The sequence below is a fragment of the Xyrauchen texanus genome, chromosome 9 (genome assembly GCF_025860055.1).
Source record: "Xyrauchen texanus isolate HMW12.3.18 chromosome 9, RBS_HiC_50CHRs, whole genome shotgun sequence".
NCBI classification, from domain to species: Eukaryota; Metazoa; Chordata; class Actinopteri; order Cypriniformes; family Catostomidae; genus Xyrauchen; species Xyrauchen texanus.
Genome location: NC_068284.1, coordinates 22,449,343 through 22,471,009, shown reverse-complemented (window position 1 = coordinate 22,471,009; position 21,667 = coordinate 22,449,343). Strand labels below are relative to the sequence as shown.

Here is a 21,667-nt window from a genome sequence, read left to right as displayed (position 1 = left end):
AAAGTGTTTTGGTGTTTTGGTGTCTTTGTGTTGACATACAACAAACTCTCAAGCTTTCTCACAGAGAATAAGGTTTGGAAATGTGAAACTGTATTTGTAATGGAGTATGAATTTTGTACTAACAAGAAAGAACTCTCATGAATGGAGTGAAGACTCACTTACACAGGGATGGTGCACAGTGAACTAAACCAGCTATTCCCTGCTAAACTCTAACAGGTAAAGTATGGCTTTAAATGTAAATGCTAATAGCTAACATTTTAGATACTAACATATTATTTCATTAAAATGTTTAATGAATATTTTACAATTATGGCAGTTTCATTAATTTCATTATGGAGTGTAACTTGAGCCTTCATACATACTTCTTCTTTGTATCCAAGATGGCAGAAGTAGCCAAAGATATAAAAGTGGCAGAAGCAGCCAGTGGAGATGATGATTTACCTTCCCCTCAACCACCACTACCATCAATTCAGCAGGATTTAAGTCAGAATGTCCTTCCTGTGCCACCTCCAAAAGAAACCTTCACAGAGTTTTACCAGCAACGACAAAAAAGTGAACTGAAACGTCTTTTTAAACACATTCATCCTAAACTGAGGAAGAATTTTGATGATGTTATAGATGATGAACTGATAGAAGCAATAAACCCCCAAGCAGTAGATACAGCATATCAGGGAGAGGTCCAATCAATGCGTTGGATATTTGAGAACTGGAACCTTGACAATATTGGAGGCCCACATGAAACTAAAAAATTACTTGATGAGGAAAATCTTCATGGTGGTGATGTGAGGGGCAAATCCTCCTTGTTTGACCATTCCACACTGAACGGTCAACAAACAGTTAGTGAGAGACCAGGTCTAGTTAAAGGAGACGTTCGCGCAGCCACCTGGTTATTTGAGACGCAGAATCTAGATTCAATCAGTAGATCAAAAATGGAGGATGATGAATTTGTGGAAGTTGTACTGAAGGAACCTATTCAGAAGGGAGATGTGAGAGGTGCACATCTTCTGTTTGAATCCAAGCCATTGGATGCCTTAGGCCGCTTCTGTTCTGTTGAAGATAAGCATTTCCTAACATTGAAATCAGAGCTCCAGGAAAATAAAGGAGATGTGAAGAAAACTGTCAGGCTCTTCCAAGCAGATCCCTGTTGTGCACTTAGGGATAGCATTGGCAATGTCCATGAGATAAAGTCAATTTGTAGAGAGGAAATCCAGAGCAGTATCTTCAAAACAGCACGTTGGCTGTTCGAAACTCAACCGTTGGATCTCATTAATAAAGGAACAACTGGTGTGCAAATCATTCGGGGGATCTCACTTGAGGAAGCCCAGAAGTGTGGTTTTGAAAAGAAGAGATGGATGTTCGAGACTCAACCACTTGATGCAATTCATGAAGGTGATGTAGAAGTACAAAAGTTCCAAGGAACAGTGGAGGACATCTCAGGGGACGCAGATGTTCATAATACACTAAAGCTTTTTGAAAACCAGCCCCTATCATCGCTTAAAGGAGATTCCATGGGTGAAAGCTTGGAGAAGGAGGCAGTTGTTGGAGGAAATGTAGGGTCCACCCTATGGCTTTTTGAAACACAGCCCATGGACACTCTGAAGGACAGCTACGAAGTGGGACATCTCACAAAAGTTGTGGGGTCGAGCAATGAAAAAGGAGAGGTTAAAGACAAAAAGCAGCAGTTTGAGAAGATCGGTGCTTGTAAAATGACACTTGACAGAGGGAGCAAAGTTGAAGAAGTAGAGAGAGGAGATGTAAAGACTTTCAAGAATCTGTTTGAAACCATACCTCTTTGTCAAATCTCTGACTCTGAGAATGCAAAAAATCAAGTCAATGACATTACTGCTGTTGATGTCAAAGGCAACCGTTCTCTGTTCGAAACCACACCATTGTATGCAATTAAGGACTGTGCTGGAAATTTCCACGAGGTAAAAACTGTCAATCGAGAAGAATGCATAAAAGGGAATGTACAGAACTACAAATTGATGTTTGAGACAAAAACTTTAGACCAGTTTGATGAAGGTAATGAAAAAGTAGAGGTCATCAAAGGCATTACAAGGCAAGAAGACATGACAGGTGACGTGAGAACAGCCAAATGGATGTTTGAAACGCAACCTTTGGATTGCATACACTTAAAATTCAATCAGTCAGAAGTGGATTCAACTGCACCACATGAAGAATTACAAAAGGGTAATGTGAAGACATGCAAATGGCTGTTTGAGACACAACCAATGGACATTTTGTATGACAAATCAGAGAGAAACCAGGATGTACAAGTGGTTCCCAAAGCTAATGTGAAGTCACACACTTGGCTTTTTGAAACACAGCCATTGGATAACATTAAAGACAAAGAGGAATTCAGTTTGAAATTGTGCAGTACTGCGCAGGAAGATGTAAAAAGTGACGTGAATGTGAAAACAGTGAAACACCTTTTTGAAACCGAGACTTTGGACAGGATAACAAAGCGAACAGATTCGGTCCAAAATATTAGATATGTCAGTCAAGTGGATGTTCAGTCTGGAGATGTCACGCATGTCAAAGAAATATTTGAATCCAAGTCACTTGATGAAATTGGAAGCGAGGGCATCAATGAGTCAAAAGTTGAGGAGCAAAACAAAGAAATTCAGTCAGGGTCAGTCCACAAATTCACTTGGCTGTTTGAGAATCAGCCTATCTATGACATCAGTGAGAAGGAAGATGGAATGACTTGCAGTGTAAATGATGTTGAGGGTGGTGATGTTGGAGGCAAGAAGTTCATTTTTGAAACATTGTCTCTGGACAAAACCCAAGATAAAAACCAACTACTTGAGCACCAGTCAATGAGTGTTGAGAAGCTAATGAGCGGAAGCGGTAATGTTAAGTCCAGCACAATGCTGTTTGAATCTCAGCCTCTGTATGCTATAAGAGACAAAGATGGACAGTTTCATGAAGTTACCACAGTGAGGAAAGAGGAAATGGCGAGAGGAGATGTAAGAGGAACAAGATGGATGTTTGAAGCCAAGCCACTTGATAACATTCAAGCAGACAAAGAAATTTACGTTATTCGTGCAGTTACTCAGGAGGATGTGCTCAAGGGTGATATGAAATCAGCACGATGGAAGTTTGAGACACAACCCCTGGACTCCTTCACCCTTTGTAAAGGGCCTTCAGTAAGGGTTGTGGAAGATATAGGCCATGGACAAAATGTGCAACAAAGCAAACAACTTTTTGAGACTGAGAAAGTAGCCCAAAATAAGTATGTGAGAATGGTGAGTGTCACAGATGTACAACAAGGTGATGTACGAACTTCTACCTGGCTCTTTGAGAATCAACCAATTGATAATCTAAAAGGTGAGCCACATGAGCAGAATACCTTGAAAACTGTGCATCGAGAGGACAACACAAAGGGAGATGTGAAACGATGCACTTGGTTATTCGAGTCACAATCCATGGATAAAATAAAGAACAGTGAATCTACTGAAGAGTTTGTTTCGAAGGAAAAAATTCCCAAGGCAGATGTTAAAAGCACCACCTGGTTATTTGAGACCACACCACTGGACAAAATCACAGTGGAAAGTGTGACAGACATACTCTACCGCCTTTGCCATAATTCATTTATTCATTCAAATGGAATCATTATCCAGGCAAATGATTCTAAATATGTAAACATGGCAAAATATCAGTTTGTGAACGATATGGATCCCAAAGTTCAAAATGAGGAAGTTGTTGAAGGAAACATCAGGAACATAATGCTACAGTTACTCTTCAGACCAAACCTGAAATCTAAGGTTGTTCTACTTAAAGAAGATGAACAAGGCAAGGTACACAGCACAGTGCTGGAAATTCCATTTCAACAGCCTAGATCTGTAGAAAACGCAAACGCAGAATGCAAGACTCAAGAAGCAGTTAAAATCATTGAGAACTTGCTAGTGCAACAAAAAGCAATCAAGACAGGCTTGATAATGCAAGAATCTGATGGAGGCCAGCCAGAGATGACAGTCTATTCTCTCCTGTGTCAAAGAAGCATGAAAACTGAGTCTCATGATGTCACTCGGGGAGACGTCAAGTCCACCATTAGCAGCCTCTTAGCCACAGTCCACAGCCAGAAGACCAAAGCATCTTGCAGATTGGAAGAAAATGAGAGGGGGAATGTTGATTTGTATAGAAACTGCATTGAAAAGGGTGACCTTTATTACCTCAAGGGTCTTCAGCAGGAGCTGTCTGATGAACCAACATGCTCCTGGAAAGAGGAAATTGAAATTGTTCAAGGGGATGTAAAGCAAGCAAAGAAACACCTTGATCAAGAAAGGGAACAAGTTGAAAGAACCATCTTGGATGTCATACCAGGAGATGTGAAGAGCGTTAAAAAGATTTTCTCAGAGGTCTGCACAGACCTTGATGTTGGAAACGGCATACCAAAGGAGGAGATAATCAGAGGCAATGTTTTGTCTGCCAAGCAGCAGCTTGGTGAGACACTCAAGCAGCCCTTCATTTTACAGAAAGAAGAAATAGTGTCTGGGGACATTAAAGCCTCAATTGAATCCTTGGAACGGGCAAAGCAACAAAGTATGCACTTGGAACATGAGGTCATCATACCAGGAACCATTTACGATCTAAATGTAGAAGCACAAGAAATGTGCTCGGATGACAGTGAAAGAAAATTAATAAAGGATGAAATAATTTCAGGAGATGTTAAAGCAGCCAAAAGGTCCCTGGAGAGGGCAAAGAACCAAAGCATAAGAGTAGAACGAGAGCCTGTTACTCCTGAAAAGTTATGTAAACTAAACATTGATTTAAATGAATCATCTCAGGAACAAAATACCTCAACAGTGCAGCAGTCTACAACATCATCCTCAAGTAACCAGCGGATTACTACAACATTTCGAAAGGTTAGTGGCACAGAGAAGGATCAGCGATCCATTGAAAGAGTATGTCATCAGAATGAAGTGGGAATGAGAGAAGATGCTATAGGTGATAGTACAGAAAATGGTTCAATGAGGCTAGATATCAATCCTCAGTTGTCTGAGATAGAGTCAGAAATTGTAAGATGGGATGTGAAGGCTGCTATTCAGTCTTTATAATGCGCTGCAACAGAGCAGAGAAGTGTAGACAGAGAGGAAATTGTAAGAGGTAACTTGCAAGAGACTCTCCAGTCTCTGGAGAGGTCTAGCATTAACATTTCTAAAGGGGATTACAAGGCAGCAATGTTATATAGAACATCTGGACAGTCTTACATAGCAAAGTGAAAAATTACTCAGGGACTCAAGAATGCAAGCAGAGTTTTGTTTTACCTTTGCCCATATCTGACACTGAATTGTCTTCTTTGGTTTCAGTGACTGGCAGTGAGCATCTGACCCTCTTGGCACTGAACTCAGAACCTATGATTAGTTCCAACTCGGACAATTCAAACCAGCTTTCTAGCGCTTTTGCAAGTCAAGGCGAACATCCACCACCTATCCCTCCAAAAACTGGTCATCACATTAAAGATCAGAAATCATTTATTCCACCAAAACCATTGCATATCACCACTAATTCTGAATATATTGCAGAAACCCCACATATTTGTCAAGGCTCATCTGAGCCTGTTATTAATAACCAACAGAATCCAGTAATCCCACCCAAAATGATACCCAGCAAGAAAATGTTCTTGCATAAAAACAAAACTTGGAAATTTGAAAGCCCAGAGACTTCAAACCAAATTAAAGACAAGTTACACAACAGTAATGATCCAGTTGAGAGTACAAAAGATCCTATGGATCTTCAAAAAATGCAATGTACTCAGCAATGGGTTCAAAATTCCCACATGGAACATATGGACACCCTGTCGGTCAGTAAAATAGAGAATGTTGAGGATAATTCCATTGCTTGTAATACAGCGGGAATAGAGAAAAATGTGATTCAGAAGATAAATGCTGCTGAAGAAATCAGGATGTATATGCAGAGTTACTCAAAGGACAAGAAATAAATTAACATGGGATTTAAGGTTGCACTTCAGAATTTTGGGGAAAGGAAAACAGCATCTGTAGACAATATCTTATTTTTCCCAAAGAAAATTAAAGTTGTGCCAAATTAAATCACCCCAGAACAAGCAAAAGGCTTTAGAGACAACACAAATGGAGTTGACCTATACTTGCCCAGACAAGATAACAGTGGAGAGACCTCTACATCACCTGAAAAACTGCCTGTAAAGAGCTTAATAACCCTGAGAAGAAAGTAGTTTTGAGAGGAAAAAAAAGCAAGGAGAGAGACTGTTGATGAGCGCTGCCAGAGGCTCTCCGTCCACAAAGAGGAGATTATGAGGGACAGTGTAACAGCAACCATGGAGATATTTGAAAATATCATGAGACAAGAGGAACTGAAAAAAAGTCTGCATTCTTAAAGTACAAACAGTTCCTGAAGTTGCAAGCGGAATCATTGGAACTAAAACCGTCAGTGAGAAATATGAAGAGATAGATTGCTTCTGGAATAAATACTTCTCCAAAAGATCTACATTTGTTACAAGACAGTCTGAGACAGAATTGTTGTTACCAATCCAGGGATGTATGAAGTAGTAACTCTACCCATTTTGCAAAGGTCTGCCTGTAAAAGCAAAGATAGCAAAGTGTTTGTTACTTTTGGTCATCCAAACATAGAAAAATATGAATCTGGCAGGTAATTCCTATTTAAACAAAATTTTGTTAGGTTATATCATATTCATCTCAATAGAAATTCATACATATTAGCTTATTAATCCTCATTTTTATGTGTACAATAAAAAGTTTTATTGTGATGCTTGATCTATTTAATGGTGCTATATGTAAGATTGACAACAAGCATTTGAAATGGGTGCTGCAGTCCAAATTAAAAATATTGGAGAGTTGTCTGCCCCGCCCCAGATTTGAAGCTCATGCGGGTTGGCAGAATGTTTACAAGCAAATTAGCGAACCCACTATCTGTTTTAAAGGATTTCTGGGTATTAAACTGTCTCCAACTTCCATAGGCATCTCCAGTATTTATACTTGTTTTACTACGCCTCTGGACATGGTGGTTTTTAGATGGATTGCGAGGCTTTTTAGGTCGGGTTGAATCTGTTATCTTTGATGCAGTTCGTTTGCAGCACACAGTGTTGTTTGCCTGCAAACTTGTTCAAATCTGGCAACCCATAAACAGAAATTCCGGCCCCAATGGAAACTTCAAAGTAGAATATACTGGCTTTGTAGAATATTTAGCTTTGTTATCGGAGAAGCCAGTATTTCAATTTAGCATGTTTCCTAATTCCCTAATGACATATGAATGTCATTTTATGATTTAGTACAGTAAAATAAAAATATTACAAATAGCACCTTTAAAAAAAGTTTAGTAAGAGCAAGGATTTTTGTACTGTTGCAATATTTTGATAAATATTTTTTGTTACATAAACTGTATATTAATTAACTTAAAATAAAATATTTCAAAATGTCTATGTGTCATAATTATTTTCTTTTGAGCATATACTGGTTAGACTTAACTAGTGTCTGAAAATCAATTAAGTCATGTCCATTTCTGTGGTAGAACCTAAAACTCAAAATATACAGAAGAACAGATTTGACCAGAACTGATTTGAAGTAGAATATATAATGTAAAACTTTGCAATTAGAACTGATAAATATCCTTACCAAAAAAAATGTATCTTAAAAATACCATGCCATGTATGTTTAAAATACAATGATTGTACACAGCCAATAAATACCTGTAATTTTAAAGTTTTAGGTTTGTCATTGGAGGATCTTCATGCTCTGTCTACATCCTATCTTATATCATATACTGTATATATTATATCATATATACTAATATTTCATGTATGTCTATATTGTTGCCTTAGTTTCTTTCAACTGCTAAAGAGATGTGCTCTGCATGCCTGACACCAGTTTACCCAATGGAGAAAATGGTGGCTGATAAACTAATCCTACATAATAACTGTTTCTGCTGCAAACACTGTCAGAAAAAGTTAAGGTGAGAGCTATGGCTTGTCAAATGGAAATCATCCATTGTGAGATTCTTTCAAAAATCTACTTTCTGGAAGTTGACAATCAAATTAAAATTGACAAATCAATTAAAAACTGTTTTATTTAAAACCCCTGATTCATGAGAAAAAAATATATCTTGTCAAATTTAATTGTAGTGATCACAAATAAATTAAGATAACACCTTTTTGATTCCATGGGAACTTCCAGTGACATTTATTTAATGAACTTAAACTTTAGTATTTTTGTACTATTATTCATTACAGCATTCACAATTATTCTGCTCTTTATGGAGAATTCTACTGCATGTCACACTACCAACAGTTATTTAAGAAAAAGGGGAACTATGATGAGGGCTTTGGCCACAAACAACACAAAGACCGCTGGCTTGCAAAAACCGAGGAACCCAAACCTACTTACAAGATCAGCTCAGCACATACAACAGATCATGTTGATGGTCCTCTGGAGTTATCTTCTGGTCCAATGCAAAGACGCAGAGATGCGCAGTTAAAAAATAGCCTTGATACCAGGAACAAGCTTAAAATTAGCTGGCCACCTCAAATCAAGGGAACCAAGCATAGCCCTATTTCGCAAAGTAATTCCTCAGCTCCAGGAAGGAAAACAGACTGGTCAAATCGTAACCAATCTTCTGCAAGGTTTAGCTCCAGAAATTCTCCAGGAAAAAATAGGTTTAATTTTGGACTGGATGAAATTGACAAATCAGTTCAGTTGTCACCTAGTGACAAGGCTAACACGTTCTCCACTCCTTCCACATTAAAAGTTGGGGTTAAAGCACCACACTCAAAACCTATTAATACAATTCTCACAGGAGGTACAAAATCATTACAAAAGACTGCATTTTCATCTGCCCACTTTGGAACAAAAAGTAAAGTTCCAAATAGTCACAAAAAGATAAGACAATGCCTGAATTCTGATAGCTCAAGATCAGATTCTGTGATAGAACAACAAACTTTGGCTGAAGATTGGAAAATTGATAGTCCAACAAAAATAAAAAAGACTGTTCGGTTTGCTTCAAATTTGAACACAGAGGAGAAAAATAACATGGAGGTCAGTAGTGATGAATTTGAAAGCAGTACCAAGGCCTTTGATGAACCTGCATCTGTAGTTCTCAATGGTGATATAATGGCAGCAAATAGAGATAACGCAACTTTAAAACCAGGAAAAGAAACAGAGGAATCACCATTGGAAGACACCATAAACAATCGATATTGCAATGATTCTGAAACTGCAGATGGACCAATGGAAAATGATTTACCTCCAACAGGAATACAGGAAATCGTCTCTCCTGTGCAAAGCAATCAGTATGAAAACACAAAGGCAGATGAGGAACATATCATTGAGCAGAAAACAATTCCAAACCTTGATGAACTGCAGGGAAATGACACTGCAGACTTTGAAAAAGAAACATTCAAACCAGTTAGTGAATCTTGTGATTTTGAGCAGGATGAAAAGATAAAGAACGAAAAGCTTATTGTGGCAGAGGCTAATACCAATTTTATAAAGTCTAAAAGTCAAGAACCCACCAAAAAAATCAGAGATGGATCTAAAGACCCTGATGTGATGGATATGCCTCCAAAGACTGATGAGAAACGCAACATGAAAGTTGCTGACAATAAAGTTATAGATAAAGCAAATAAAGGGTCTTGGTCTAAAGGTAAAAGTCCTCTTTCCAAACTCTTCCCATCTGGTTCAAAAGGGAAAAAGAACAAGAGTGAGTCAAAAACGGAAAGCAAAAGACATGTTTCGTCCACTGAAAATGATTTAGAAGTATTAGAAACTCTGGTAATCAAAACAGAAACTGCAACTACAGCATGTGAGAAGGAACAAGAGATAGTTGGAGACACAGAGGAGGCTATGAACACTGCATTGTCTCAGGACAATTTTGCTCATCTCATTTCCTTGACCACCTCTCAAAACACCCCACATGGAAAACAAAACTCACATAGTGATGCTCCTGAAGAACTAAATGCAACCAAGAACAGTGAAAATCCAATTAAACTGCCTAGTAGAAGCCCTGCAGAAGTGGCAGTGCCATCAATGGACCTTTATCCAACTGAACAAGTTAAGCCCCTTACTGGTGGTTTTGTGGAGATTGATAGCAATGAGGCTCTTATGTCTTCACAAGAAAGCATTCATGTTGATATCACTTCTGCAGACTTTTCAAAACCTGCAAGTCTTGAAGACAACCTGAACTCCTCTTTCCCTCATACTGAAGATCCTGGTTTTCCTGATGCAACTGGAGTGTTTACATCTCAAGTCATGAGCCCCAAGACCGAAGTCATTAGCTTTTCAGATTCAGACACACTTAATTTTGCAAACAGTGGCACATTAACAGACATTACGAATTTTGAAACACCATCATTGACAGTTTTAAATGATATAGAGAGCTCTTTTATTCAGGAAGACCCATTTGGAGAAAAAACACAGGGAGAATGTGGATCAAGTGGAGATGCAAAAGTAAGTCAGTCTGTGAATTTGAATGAAGAGACTCTTGATATTTTTGGTTCATCAGAGTCAAACATTAAGGCAACCTCATATGGCTTTGGAAACACCCAGAATGTAGCCAATGAAACCAGTTTTTTCTCAGGAATGACTGACAAACTCTTTGGAGTGTCCAATGCTATCTTTGGAGGAGACAATATGTTTATGGCCTCTGAAATGTCCACTAATTTCTTTGATATTATGACAAACAGCGAAAGTCAAAGCCAAAACCATTTTGAGCCAATTGCAAATGGTCAACCTGCTCCAAATGGAGCTCTTGACTTGATAAGTTCTGAGAGTGACCCATCAACTCTGTCAAATCCTTCAAATGTGTTTGGTCAGAAAACCTCTGACCTTGAACAGGGCAATCTAATTCAAAGTGAGGTTAAGAATGTATTCAATGGCAAGGGCAATCAATCAGATTCTAATGTGTTTGATCAAAATCTTTCTGACCAAGGACTAATTCAGTCAACTCAAATGGAGGCTTTCGATTTGTTCAGTTCTGAGCAAGATCCACCCCTAGTTAGGGTCGGTCAAAGAGGTGCTGATCCTTTTTCTGATCCTTTCCAAAATGACATCTTTGCAACTACAACTGACAGCACAGGAACAAATACATTCAGTGTGGAAACATCACAAACCACTGCAAACCTATTTGATGATTTCACTGGCTTAGAGAGTCACAGTGAGGCTGCCGAGACAAAAGAGAGCATCTTATTTCATGATGACATATTCTCATCCATTTCTGCCATGCCTTCAGAACCAGCACAGGAATGTTCCACTCCACTAGATGCAACACACACCAACACAAATGTTGTGTGGCCACAAAGTGGTGAAAATGATTGGATGTCTGAGTTATTGGGTTAGTGGAGCTACCATACTTCATATCCCTGATCCATTAACAAAATCCAATTTTAATGAACAAAAATAACACAATTATTACATTTAATGGAATAGTTCACCCAAAAATGAAAATTCAGTCAAAATTTACTTACCCTCATATAGTTCCAAACCCATATGACTATCTTTATTTTGTGGAAAACCAAACAGAGATGCATATCACAGTCCATCGTTTCACTACAATGGCAGTGGATAGTTCCTTACTTTAAATTTAGTACAGAATTTAAATTTTTTGGGTGAGATGTTCCTTTAAATTAAATAAGCATATGTATTGATTTGACTTTGTCATTCTATTCTGTACAATTTAGTAATTTGATAACTGTAATTTGCTTAATTAGTCAATGTATATTATGTTAATATATCAGTGTTGATATCTAATATTGTTTTACTTAAAAAAAAAAAAAATCAGATCTGAATAATGTACAAACACAGACCCTGCCCATTTAAACAAAAATGTTTTTGCGGCAATATGGTCTGGAAAATGATTTAAGTATTACAACATTGTGATTCTAAAAAAGTTGCTCAGTTAAACGAGACAACTTTCTGATTGTTTTATGATCAATTGTTGCATTGCATATGGGAAAAATATATTGATTTATCTAACAAAGTCACTAAATAATCTATAGTCTTCATATAGTCTTCAGAGATTTATTGGTTGATAAATAAGTAATGCCATTATGACCATGTTCATTTATTGATTTATTAATTTACTGAAGCATTCATTTCCTTATATCAAAGTATCAAAGATTAATTGGGTCAATAAAACTGGAATTCACAATGAGGTTTATTGCATATTATTTTATGTTTTTAAGTTTATACATTTCTGCATAGTAAATAAGAGAACACAGAACCAACCAATCTTTTCATACTATTGAAGATAAACAGTAACACTTACTATAATGCAAATGCTTATAATAATAACACTGTAAACCCTTAATAGAAATAGTAATAATAAAAAAAAGAAACACCACTGTCAAGAAGTTTAGGGGTTATAATTTGGTTGCTTGGATGTCTTCACAATCCCCAGTTGTGTGATTTGTATTCTTTGGTTTTCTATGGGAGAAACACAGAGATAGAGTGTTATTTTCCTTTGACAAAAATGTTACGTTGTTTTAAATTATAAATATTAAAAGACATGCAATTAATGAACATTTTTAGAAATTTAGAAACTTTTTTCTTTAAACAGCGGAATTTCACAAAATATTTCACTTTTTTTTTCCTCACTAGTTTAATGAAAACATTTCTATATGTCTCAGTGTAATAGTACATGTACCTTGTGCCTTCTGCCTCCTCTATGGAATCAGGCAGCTCAGTGCGTCTGGTCTCAGGCAGCAAGAAGGCCAATGCCCCACTTGCTAGTGCTAGACTGCTGAATACCACAGTGGGTATAGAATAGTGGTAGATCTCAAGCACGTTCAGCACAGGTGCCAACATACTTGCAACTCGAGAAGCTGTGATACCCAGTCCTGTGGCTGTCTGGCTGAAATTTTACAAGTAATGTATTATATAACTGCATAAAAAATAATAAAAGTCTCATGTGTACACATACAAAATGACTGGTTGCATGACAGGGGCCTGTGCCTACCGGATAGAGGTGGGAAACAGTTCTTGAACATAAACATTGCAAATACTGCCTGCTGCGTTCATGAGAAATCTTCCAGTTGTGGCAAGAGCAATGAGGGCAATGTTATTACCTAAAGTATAAACATATTGAAATATATTGCTCTCTTACACAGCTTATTACCATTTTATTTCCATGACTCCAATACAGTATTTCAATTTTTGTATGTTATGGAATGTAATACATGGAAAAGGTTTTACCTTGTGGTACTGCAAGAATCAGGAGACAGAAAAATCCTCCCAATAGAAGAGAACCCATCAGTGATGCCTTTCTTCCAACTGTTTCCAACAACCACATGCAGAGGAAGTGGACAGGCAACTCAGCAAGTCCGAATATGAGTTGATTGAGAAAAATATCAAGGCCAAACCTCCCCACATTTAGAGAGAGGCTGTAGTATGCTAGGTTTAGTGCACACCTAAGTATTAACAACACAGTGACCCATTCATGTTTAAAAGTGAACTTTGGAAATTCAGGAAAACACACAACTTTTTTTGTTTTTGTTTTTTTGGAGTTAGTTATCTGACTCACCATCCGAAGGTAATGATTAAGAAATATTTCCTGAGAACGTGGGAAGTAAACAGGAGTTTTATTCCCCCTCTTTCAACAGTCTTTTCTTTTAAGACCTAATACATCAAATAACAACAACAGCAACAAAATATAATCCATATTATTTGTAATTTATCATGTTATTTTGAAGAGATTGTCCTCTACTTTGACAATTTGAGAAATGTAGAGTATGGTAACGGGTAGGGGATGGGCAAGGACGAGATGGGAACTGGCTGAGCAGACAAAACATAAGACACACACACACATTGGTCACGTGCGTGCGTCTCTCTCTCTCTCTCTCTCTCTCTCTCTCTCTATCTCTCTCTCTCTGTGTCTCCTGCTCGCACTTTCCCTCTCCCCTTTCCCTCCTCTCGTCTCCCAGAGGTTCCCAGGAGGCGGGGTGGACCACCAGCTGGCGGAATGGCCTTAATGGGGGAGTAGGTCAGTCTGGATGGTTCCCTGGCCTGAATCGGGCGGTGGAGGAGTGTGACGAGGAGGAGGGCATCAGCTGAGTCAGCTGATCAGCGGGAGAGCGAAATAAAGGGGAGATGGAGATGCCAGTTCGAGATAGAATGAGACACAAGTGGCAGCTGTATGTGTGTGTGCGTCTTTGTTTTATGTTGTTTTAAATTGATTTCTGTGATTAAAGTTACATTGAATGTTCTGCCAGTTCCCGCCTCCTCCTTGCCCACCCTTTACCCGTTACAAGTATATAATAATATAAATCAGGCCACCTTTTCCACTAATGAATCAGGAATTGAACGTTTGTTGATTTTAGCTGCCTTCTGAATTAGTTCTTTTGCCTCTGTAGTTCTTCCACGGTCAAGAAGCCACCTAGCAGATTCTGGAATAAACCTATAATGGTATGCACAAAAAAATTGTGTAAAACACTGGTAAATTCATAATTCAGAATGAAAATCACCCTCTAAGTGATGCCCTGTAAAGTTACAGAATAACACTAAAATAATTGAATCAATTGTAAAAACTATTAATTGCAACTATTCTTTAAATATTTATTAAAACTACACACATACCATATATAGAGTAGCACAAATCCAATTGGGCCAGCCATTATAAACTGGGCTTTTCTCCAGTCCCTAACGAAATACACAACGGCCAGAAAAATGACCTGCCCCAAAGCTCCTAGTTCCTGACTCAGACATGCTGCATATGATCTCTGGGTAACTCCAATCCACTCAGTGGCTACAGCAACAAAACCATTCTAATGAGGACAGAACAATTACAGTGACAAAAAATACAGACATTCTGTGGTTTAAATATGGCGTCCATAGTCTAATAATTATGCTATGACAGATAAGAACTGATTTGTCGATGACAAAAATAAGTATCTGTAAAATTTCATGGAGTTAAGAGTTATCTGATATTTTGCCATGTATATAAGGATTGTCAGTCTGCTGATAACCAACATGATGAAAAGGTTCAGAAAAGGGTGCTTTAGAATTCAGTGAACAACATTATCTCACCAAGGATGATGCAGTTGACCCGAAATCCTCCATAAGACAGACCAACAAAGAACTGGGATGTGATGTACACCTCAATGTTTGGAGAAAGACCAGTCACCACTGTAAAAATTAGCATGAGCACCATAGGTATCTGTGTTGTTCGTTTACGTCCAAACCTGGAGTTTAAAACAGAAAATGAGAAGAAAAAAGAAAAAGCAATTTACTGAAAATTACTATTTATGATATCATTGGAAATATGTTCTTTACCATGCAAATAAATCTTGCACATTTATTTTGTTGTACTTCCAAATACAGAACCTTCAGAAACTATTCAATAATTAATCAACAACACGATCACATGTGAAATCGACATGTTGCTTCTGAAAGTTGTTCCCTGAAATCAACTCCATTCTGCCAAATTAATGACGAGCACCATCAACCATTAGACATTTTTGCATCAATTTGGTTGCGATCATCTTTCCCTCTAGTGCTACTGATCTCCGAGTCCCGGGTTCTGGACTGGTCCTGTGGGAACCAGGTAGTAATCGGATTCAAATAAACAGTGGCGAGCATGATTCAGAGGTTGTATTTTTGCTCTAAAATAAAAATTTTACTCCACTGACAGTTAGGTGTAGGGTACGAGATAGGGTTAGGGTGTAGAGTTAATAAAATATGCATTCATGTTGACCGTATTACATTAGGTAAATTAAAAATACTACTCGTGCCACTCTGTAGACATTTCCCCTGGAAAATGGAGTTCACATGTGCCCATACATTTAACAACATTTCCAGCTTCGGCCACTAGGGGCAGTAATTTGAATTTTGGAAAGCACAGGCCGATTTCAGCAGCAGAACTTTCGACCTACTGTTACCGAATTCAAAGTAGTTATCAGTTTATCATTTTTAATTTACATACTTTCACATTATAGTGCAAAAAATATATATTTAAATGTTTTAATTTGACTTTGCGAATAAAAGGGGTGGGGTGAATACATTGACACCATTATGTGCAACAAAATTTACAGTACTTTACTGTAAATTGCATGCACATAATTGTGTTATCAAGTTTAAAATATCCAAAAAATGAAATCTACAGATTTCTGAAGTGTGTCTGTAAATTCAGTACCGGCATTCAAAATATATGAAAGGTTCAGTTTCTTTACACTTACGATTCTGAAAAGGGGCCAAAGAGTAGAGCTCCAACTAATATTCCAGCCAACATTACTGTTTGTGCTCCCCGAAATAAGTTTGCTTTGTCACAAACGAGATCAAACTGCAAAACAATAAAAGACAAATACAAAATAGGAACTTCAAATCAAAGGATTCCTTAATGGCAACTGTCTTTTAATCAGCTCATATTGAGGCCATTTAAACACATGCTTGTTAAATTATATGGCGCTGTATTTAGGACACAATGAACACATGATTTTAATAGCAGAAATATTTTCAAAAATACAGGTGCCTAAATCAGTTACTAGCTATATATCTGAAACAACTCTTTAAAATCCATTAGTGCTAGAACTTACGTCTGTGACAATTGTTGCCTCATAAATGGTATCATTGTGCACCCACCCATCAGTGCAAGTGGTGGTTTCATTCAAGCCATATTCCCTTATAGCAGTGAGATTCCAATTCACAGGCATGTACATCTCACATCCACTGATAGATCCATCCGGGAGCCTCGGCACAGTCAGGTTAAGCTGCTCTTCCTTCGTCAGATTAGGATCTATATGAAGAATCCAATCAGTGTTGCAATGATGGTTTGTGTCTGCATGGTTGAAAACAAGGCTGGCAAAATGAAAAGGCAGTATGAGGTTCGGAAAGCACAGAGCAAACAGTACAAGCTTTTGGAATATCCCAAAGTCTCCAATAGCCTCTAGAATCTCCCCAAAATCAGCCATGATGGTCCAGGAGAAGAGCAAGTGTGTAAGCGGTTACACTATAAAGCACTGTAAATTAATGTTTAACTGCACAATCTGTGAATATATCAGAATGTCATATAAAAATGGTTAAGTTATTGTAGTAAAAGTGTAATGGTTGATCATTCAAGGCTGATGGTGTTGAAAAGACTGATATGTTAAGGTTTATCAGTGTCTTTCTATATGTTTTCCTTGATGTAGAGCCTTGATATATAGTCTCAATCATCTGAGATGGACTCAGATACTGAATGTATTTTTATTCATGCTTGCTATTTTTGATCTTTGTATTTATATTTATCATAGAGGTGTCTTATCATAGAGCCTCTGGGTTACAGTGGGGTACTTATAATGAAAGTGGATGGAGCCAAGCCGTAAAAATAAAATACTTACTTCAAAAGTATAGCCACAAGACATAAGTTACAGTATATAAAATGGAATGCTGTAAACCCTAAAATGACAGAAAAACAATGTATATAGCTTAAATAATACACAAGTTTTAAGAGAATTAATGTAAGTGCTTTTATAAAATTGTAAGCTTCACTTCAATTGTCTTCAATTCACTTCCAAAACAGCACCAGAAATGCACAGTTCTCTTTCAATTATGGTTCACTCAACAGTAAACGCATTAAACGCTTTTGGGGAACCTCCAACGACACAATTGAAGCCTTTGTATAACAACGCCAATCCTTGACAACAGTGTTTGATACCCGCCTCTTTAGGCACGCAGTTACCCATATAAGTGGGTGCTCAATCTTTATATAGCTCAATAGCGACCACAAAGATGTTACCCCACGTGACTACCCACCCTAGAATCAAGGCCAATTTGGTTGATTAGGAGACCTGGCTGGAGTCACTCAGCATGCACAGGATTCAAACTCGCGACTCCAGGGGTGGTAGTCAACATCTTTACATTTGAAATCCGAATTGAGCAGCCAGAGCGTCCGGACTGAGACACATCTGAAAAAAAAATCTGATCTCAATCCCGATGTGGTTTGAATCAGATTCGGAAAAATCAGATTTCATGTGTTTTTTTTGTTGTCCAGACTATCAAAAACTCATCTGGATACAATCTAGATATGCAAAAAACCTGATTTTTAGTAGCAGTCTGAACTAGTCACAATTTACGCTCTACTAAATATTTGAGCGTTGCACCATTAAACTTAGGTAGGACGTAACACTACGTATAAACTAAATATTTACGGCAGACTCCAACCAGGAGTAACGGTTGGAATAAAAAAGCTAAATTACATTTAATGACATCGATGTGCTCATGTTTGCGTGACAGGCTCCAATAATTTTGACACTTAGCATGATGTTTACATTTACACTCGTTTAGGTATACAAAAGAGAGAAAAAACTTTTGGATCATTGAATAATGTATAACTATTAAGGGCAGAGGGTTGACTTTCTGGTGCCATCCTAGGGAGTTGGGGCCCTAAACAGCGTATTATGCTTATAGGGAGCGGTGGTACTGCTTAGAAATAGCCTACGTTTTCTCTCTCTCTCTCGTAAATGTCAACATCATACTGTATGTCGAAATTATTGATGTCTGTGACACAAAACATTATCTCATTGATGTCATTAAATTAATCTGCTTTTTAATTCCAACCGTTCCTCCTGGTCGGAGGCTTCCGCAATAATTTTGTTTATATGTAGGGTTACTACCCAAGTTTAATGGTGCAACGTTCAAATATTTAGTAGTGCGTAAGTTGTGGCTTATTGTCCATTTACGCCACAACTAGGCTAAGTTTGAAATTACGGATAGCTGGTGCAACCGGCTGTGATTTGGTTTGTGTATCACTAACGTACGCTGACCGCTTTATATTTAAAGCGCTCCATATTTTCTTCAGTTGCACATTTGGGTAAAAACATCACATGTTTCTAAACTAATCTAAAGTAACACCTTGGTATAGGGGTAGTGTGTAGTTTGGATGAGATTCAATTATTTCACCATGTTTGAGCTAACAACAGGTTTGTGCTCCTTCCAATATAAACACAGAAACAACACCACACACTTCCTTCATTTCCTCCTCAAAATAAAGGCTTGAGCCAAAAGCAATGCCAAAAGCGAAATTATTACCAAAATGATTACTATTGTACAACGCAATAATAATAATAATTTAAAAACTAGATTATTTAAAAGAGGACTCGAGTGTTAACACCCTACAGAGTAAATCTTACATTGGCAGTAAAGCATGCGCAATCATTTACTAGTTTGAATTTTCACAAATTGTTAAACATGAGCTGCTGTTTAATGTAAGTTTATTTTAGATTTAATTTTAGATTAAAGTTTAATTTTAGAATTGATAGGATAAGCATTGACAACAGTGATTTTTTTTTTTGTCCAAATCATTCAAATCCCTGTAATATAGAAAAAAAAAAAATCTGAAATTACACAATAATCGTGACTACTAACTGCAAATACAATTTTGAGCAAAATAATCATGATTATCATTTTAACCATTATCGTGCAGCCCAAGCATATGGTTGTTATTTGCCTTTCTGCCAACTCATTCTACATTACAATACATGACCAGCTAATCATCAGCAGACAGCACTAAGTCATGCAAATGCAGTAAAGTTTTAAAAACTGAACTTAGGTAGCACATAAAAGTCAAAGCAGACAAACAGCATATAAAATTGTGCTGACAGTAAGTGTATTGTGTCACTAAACATTGTAACAGTGTGTAAAATAAACAGGGAAAATACCACAGATGAGACACTTTAACAAGGTACCAAGTCAGCAGATAAATCACATATTTATACAAGTTGGCAGGTAAAATGTCATCATTTTATTCTTTATTGATGATCATGTAAAAATAATTGAGTAAACATGCACTGAAAATCCCAAAATGTGAAATACTATAGTGTTTTTCCATTGTCCTTATCACACCACATTGAATGTGACCATAATACCTCCATTGCTGTTGTGTTGTGACAGTTTAATTCTTGCAGATCAGTGAGATTAAACAATGAAAAGAATAATGCCACACTGAAATTATAAAAGCTTTAAATTCAAAAAGCTTAAATGTTTCTCTAAAAAGTAGCCAATCACTCTGAAAATAATGTTATCCATATCCTTGGTGCCATCCAGAACGCTATAAACTGCAGATAGAACCAAATATTATTGAATTGAGAGAAGGAGAGAAGCAACAGGGTGGAATGATCACAGACAACTCTCCTGAACGCATAGAAACATTATCAAAGAACTACTTTGAAAAGACATGTATTGTGAAAGCACTATTCAAATAATAATAATTAAAAAAAGAGGTTAGAGTTCTTCAACAAACCTGATGTCTAAATCTGTAGACAAATCAGTGTATACAATTTTAAAGTACCTTCAAAAATATCATAAGAATAACAAACAAGTATGTGATTTTGATATTCAAAGTGCTCAGATGAATTACTAAAATGAATTCCAGAAGGGCAGCCAACTACTTGCACACACAAAATAAAAACAAATCCTTCTGTTATCTCACTTTAAAAGAGGTGAAAAGTGAAAAGGAGAATGAGATAATGATGTGTCCATAACATAATGACAGGGTCAACAGCATTTTTGACTGTCACAGAAATAATTGTGTTCAGACTTTGATTTGACAGTCTATTTAAGGTATCTGAAATATTTAAAGATAAACACCACAATTATATAAAAACAGTCAGGTGGCATGCCATTGTATTGTGTTGCTACCTATATAATCACACAACTTAAACACAAACACAACTGACAAACATACCACTGGCAATCCTTCTAAGCATCGGCCAACCAGTCCCAACAACGATGCATTCAAACAAAGACAGCAAGACAGAAACAGAAATGTAGAAAAAAAAAAAATAGTAGTCCACTGTTCATACAGTAGAATTTAACATGAGGCAAAAAAGAGAATGAGTTACTCAAACATGTTCTCAAGCCATGCTAATGATGCCATTTTTAGGGGATTTTAATCAGTCATTCATTTTCAGTCATGACACCATTTGGGCCGAGTGTTAAGTTTCCTAAAACCATAATTAAGATAACTGTGACCACAGAAAGCCAAAAAATATATACCTAAGACAAACCACCATGTCCACTCCATTTAAAGGCCAACTGTGAACATTATATATAATGTTTATATTATATATAAACAACACCAATTTGACTTATTTACATAATTTGTTTCCTTCATCAAGTATTCATAAGATGCCCCACCCACATTCAATGTAGTTTTCACACTTAAAATGGATATATACAAAAAATAAAGAATTTAACAGTAATTTGCACATACATACAAGTGCAAAAGAAAGTGAATGAATTGCAGATTGTGTCTGGAATTAATTTTAAAGCCACCTTAAAATAGACAGTTGTGGAAGCCAAGCTAAGAAAATAAACAGAAAAATGAAATTGTGAGGTGTAGTGTAGATCCCCAGTAACAACAAAAAGATCAGCAAAAGATTAAAAACAATGAAAACTGTTATTGCCAACTAAAATACTAGCAATAATAGGGATGACCATGTTATTTTGTTTCCAAAAGGGGACAGTTGCATGAAAACTAATATATACATACATATACATACATATATACATATATATATATATATATATATATACACATATATATATATATACATATACATATATACATACATATATATATATATATATATATATATATATATATATATATATACTATATATATATATATATATATATATATATATATATACATATACACTCACCTAAAGGATTATTAGGAACACCATACTAATACTGTGTTTGACCC

The 21,667-nt window shown here is 36.8% G+C and overlaps 2 protein-coding genes across 3 annotated transcripts in view; one reads left to right on the top strand and one right to left on the bottom strand.

Annotated features, from left to right (window-relative positions):
- Positions 1-7,768, top strand: part of LOC127649279 (xin actin-binding repeat-containing protein 1-like) — a 30,590-nt gene extending 22,822 nt beyond the window's left edge. The window contains exons 8-9 of one of the 2 annotated variants that reach the window (XM_052134316.1): positions 381-4,868; positions 5,313-7,768. In XM_052134316.1, the coding sequence (XP_051990276.1) occupies positions 381-4,868; positions 5,313-5,315 (4,491 nt within the window). In that variant the 3' untranslated portion in view covers positions 5,316-7,768. The remainder of the gene's footprint in view (positions 1-380; positions 4,869-5,312) is intronic. The other variant, XM_052134318.1, reaches the window with a different exon arrangement.
- A 3,967-nt stretch (positions 7,769-11,735) lies between these two features.
- Positions 11,736-17,593, bottom strand: slc22a13a (solute carrier family 22 member 13a). The gene is made up of 10 exons (XM_052134319.1): positions 16,517-17,593; positions 16,160-16,263; positions 15,012-15,166; positions 14,562-14,730; positions 14,262-14,382; positions 13,510-13,604; positions 13,182-13,396; positions 12,946-13,054; positions 12,634-12,840; positions 11,736-12,413 (listed from the first exon to the last, which is right to left on the bottom strand). The coding sequence occupies exons 1-10, from the start codon at positions 16,889-16,891 to the stop codon at positions 12,350-12,352; spliced, it is 1,614 nt and encodes a 537-aa protein (XP_051990279.1). The 5' UTR covers positions 16,892-17,593; the 3' UTR covers positions 11,736-12,349.
- Between the last annotated feature and the right edge of the window lie 4,074 nt (positions 17,594-21,667).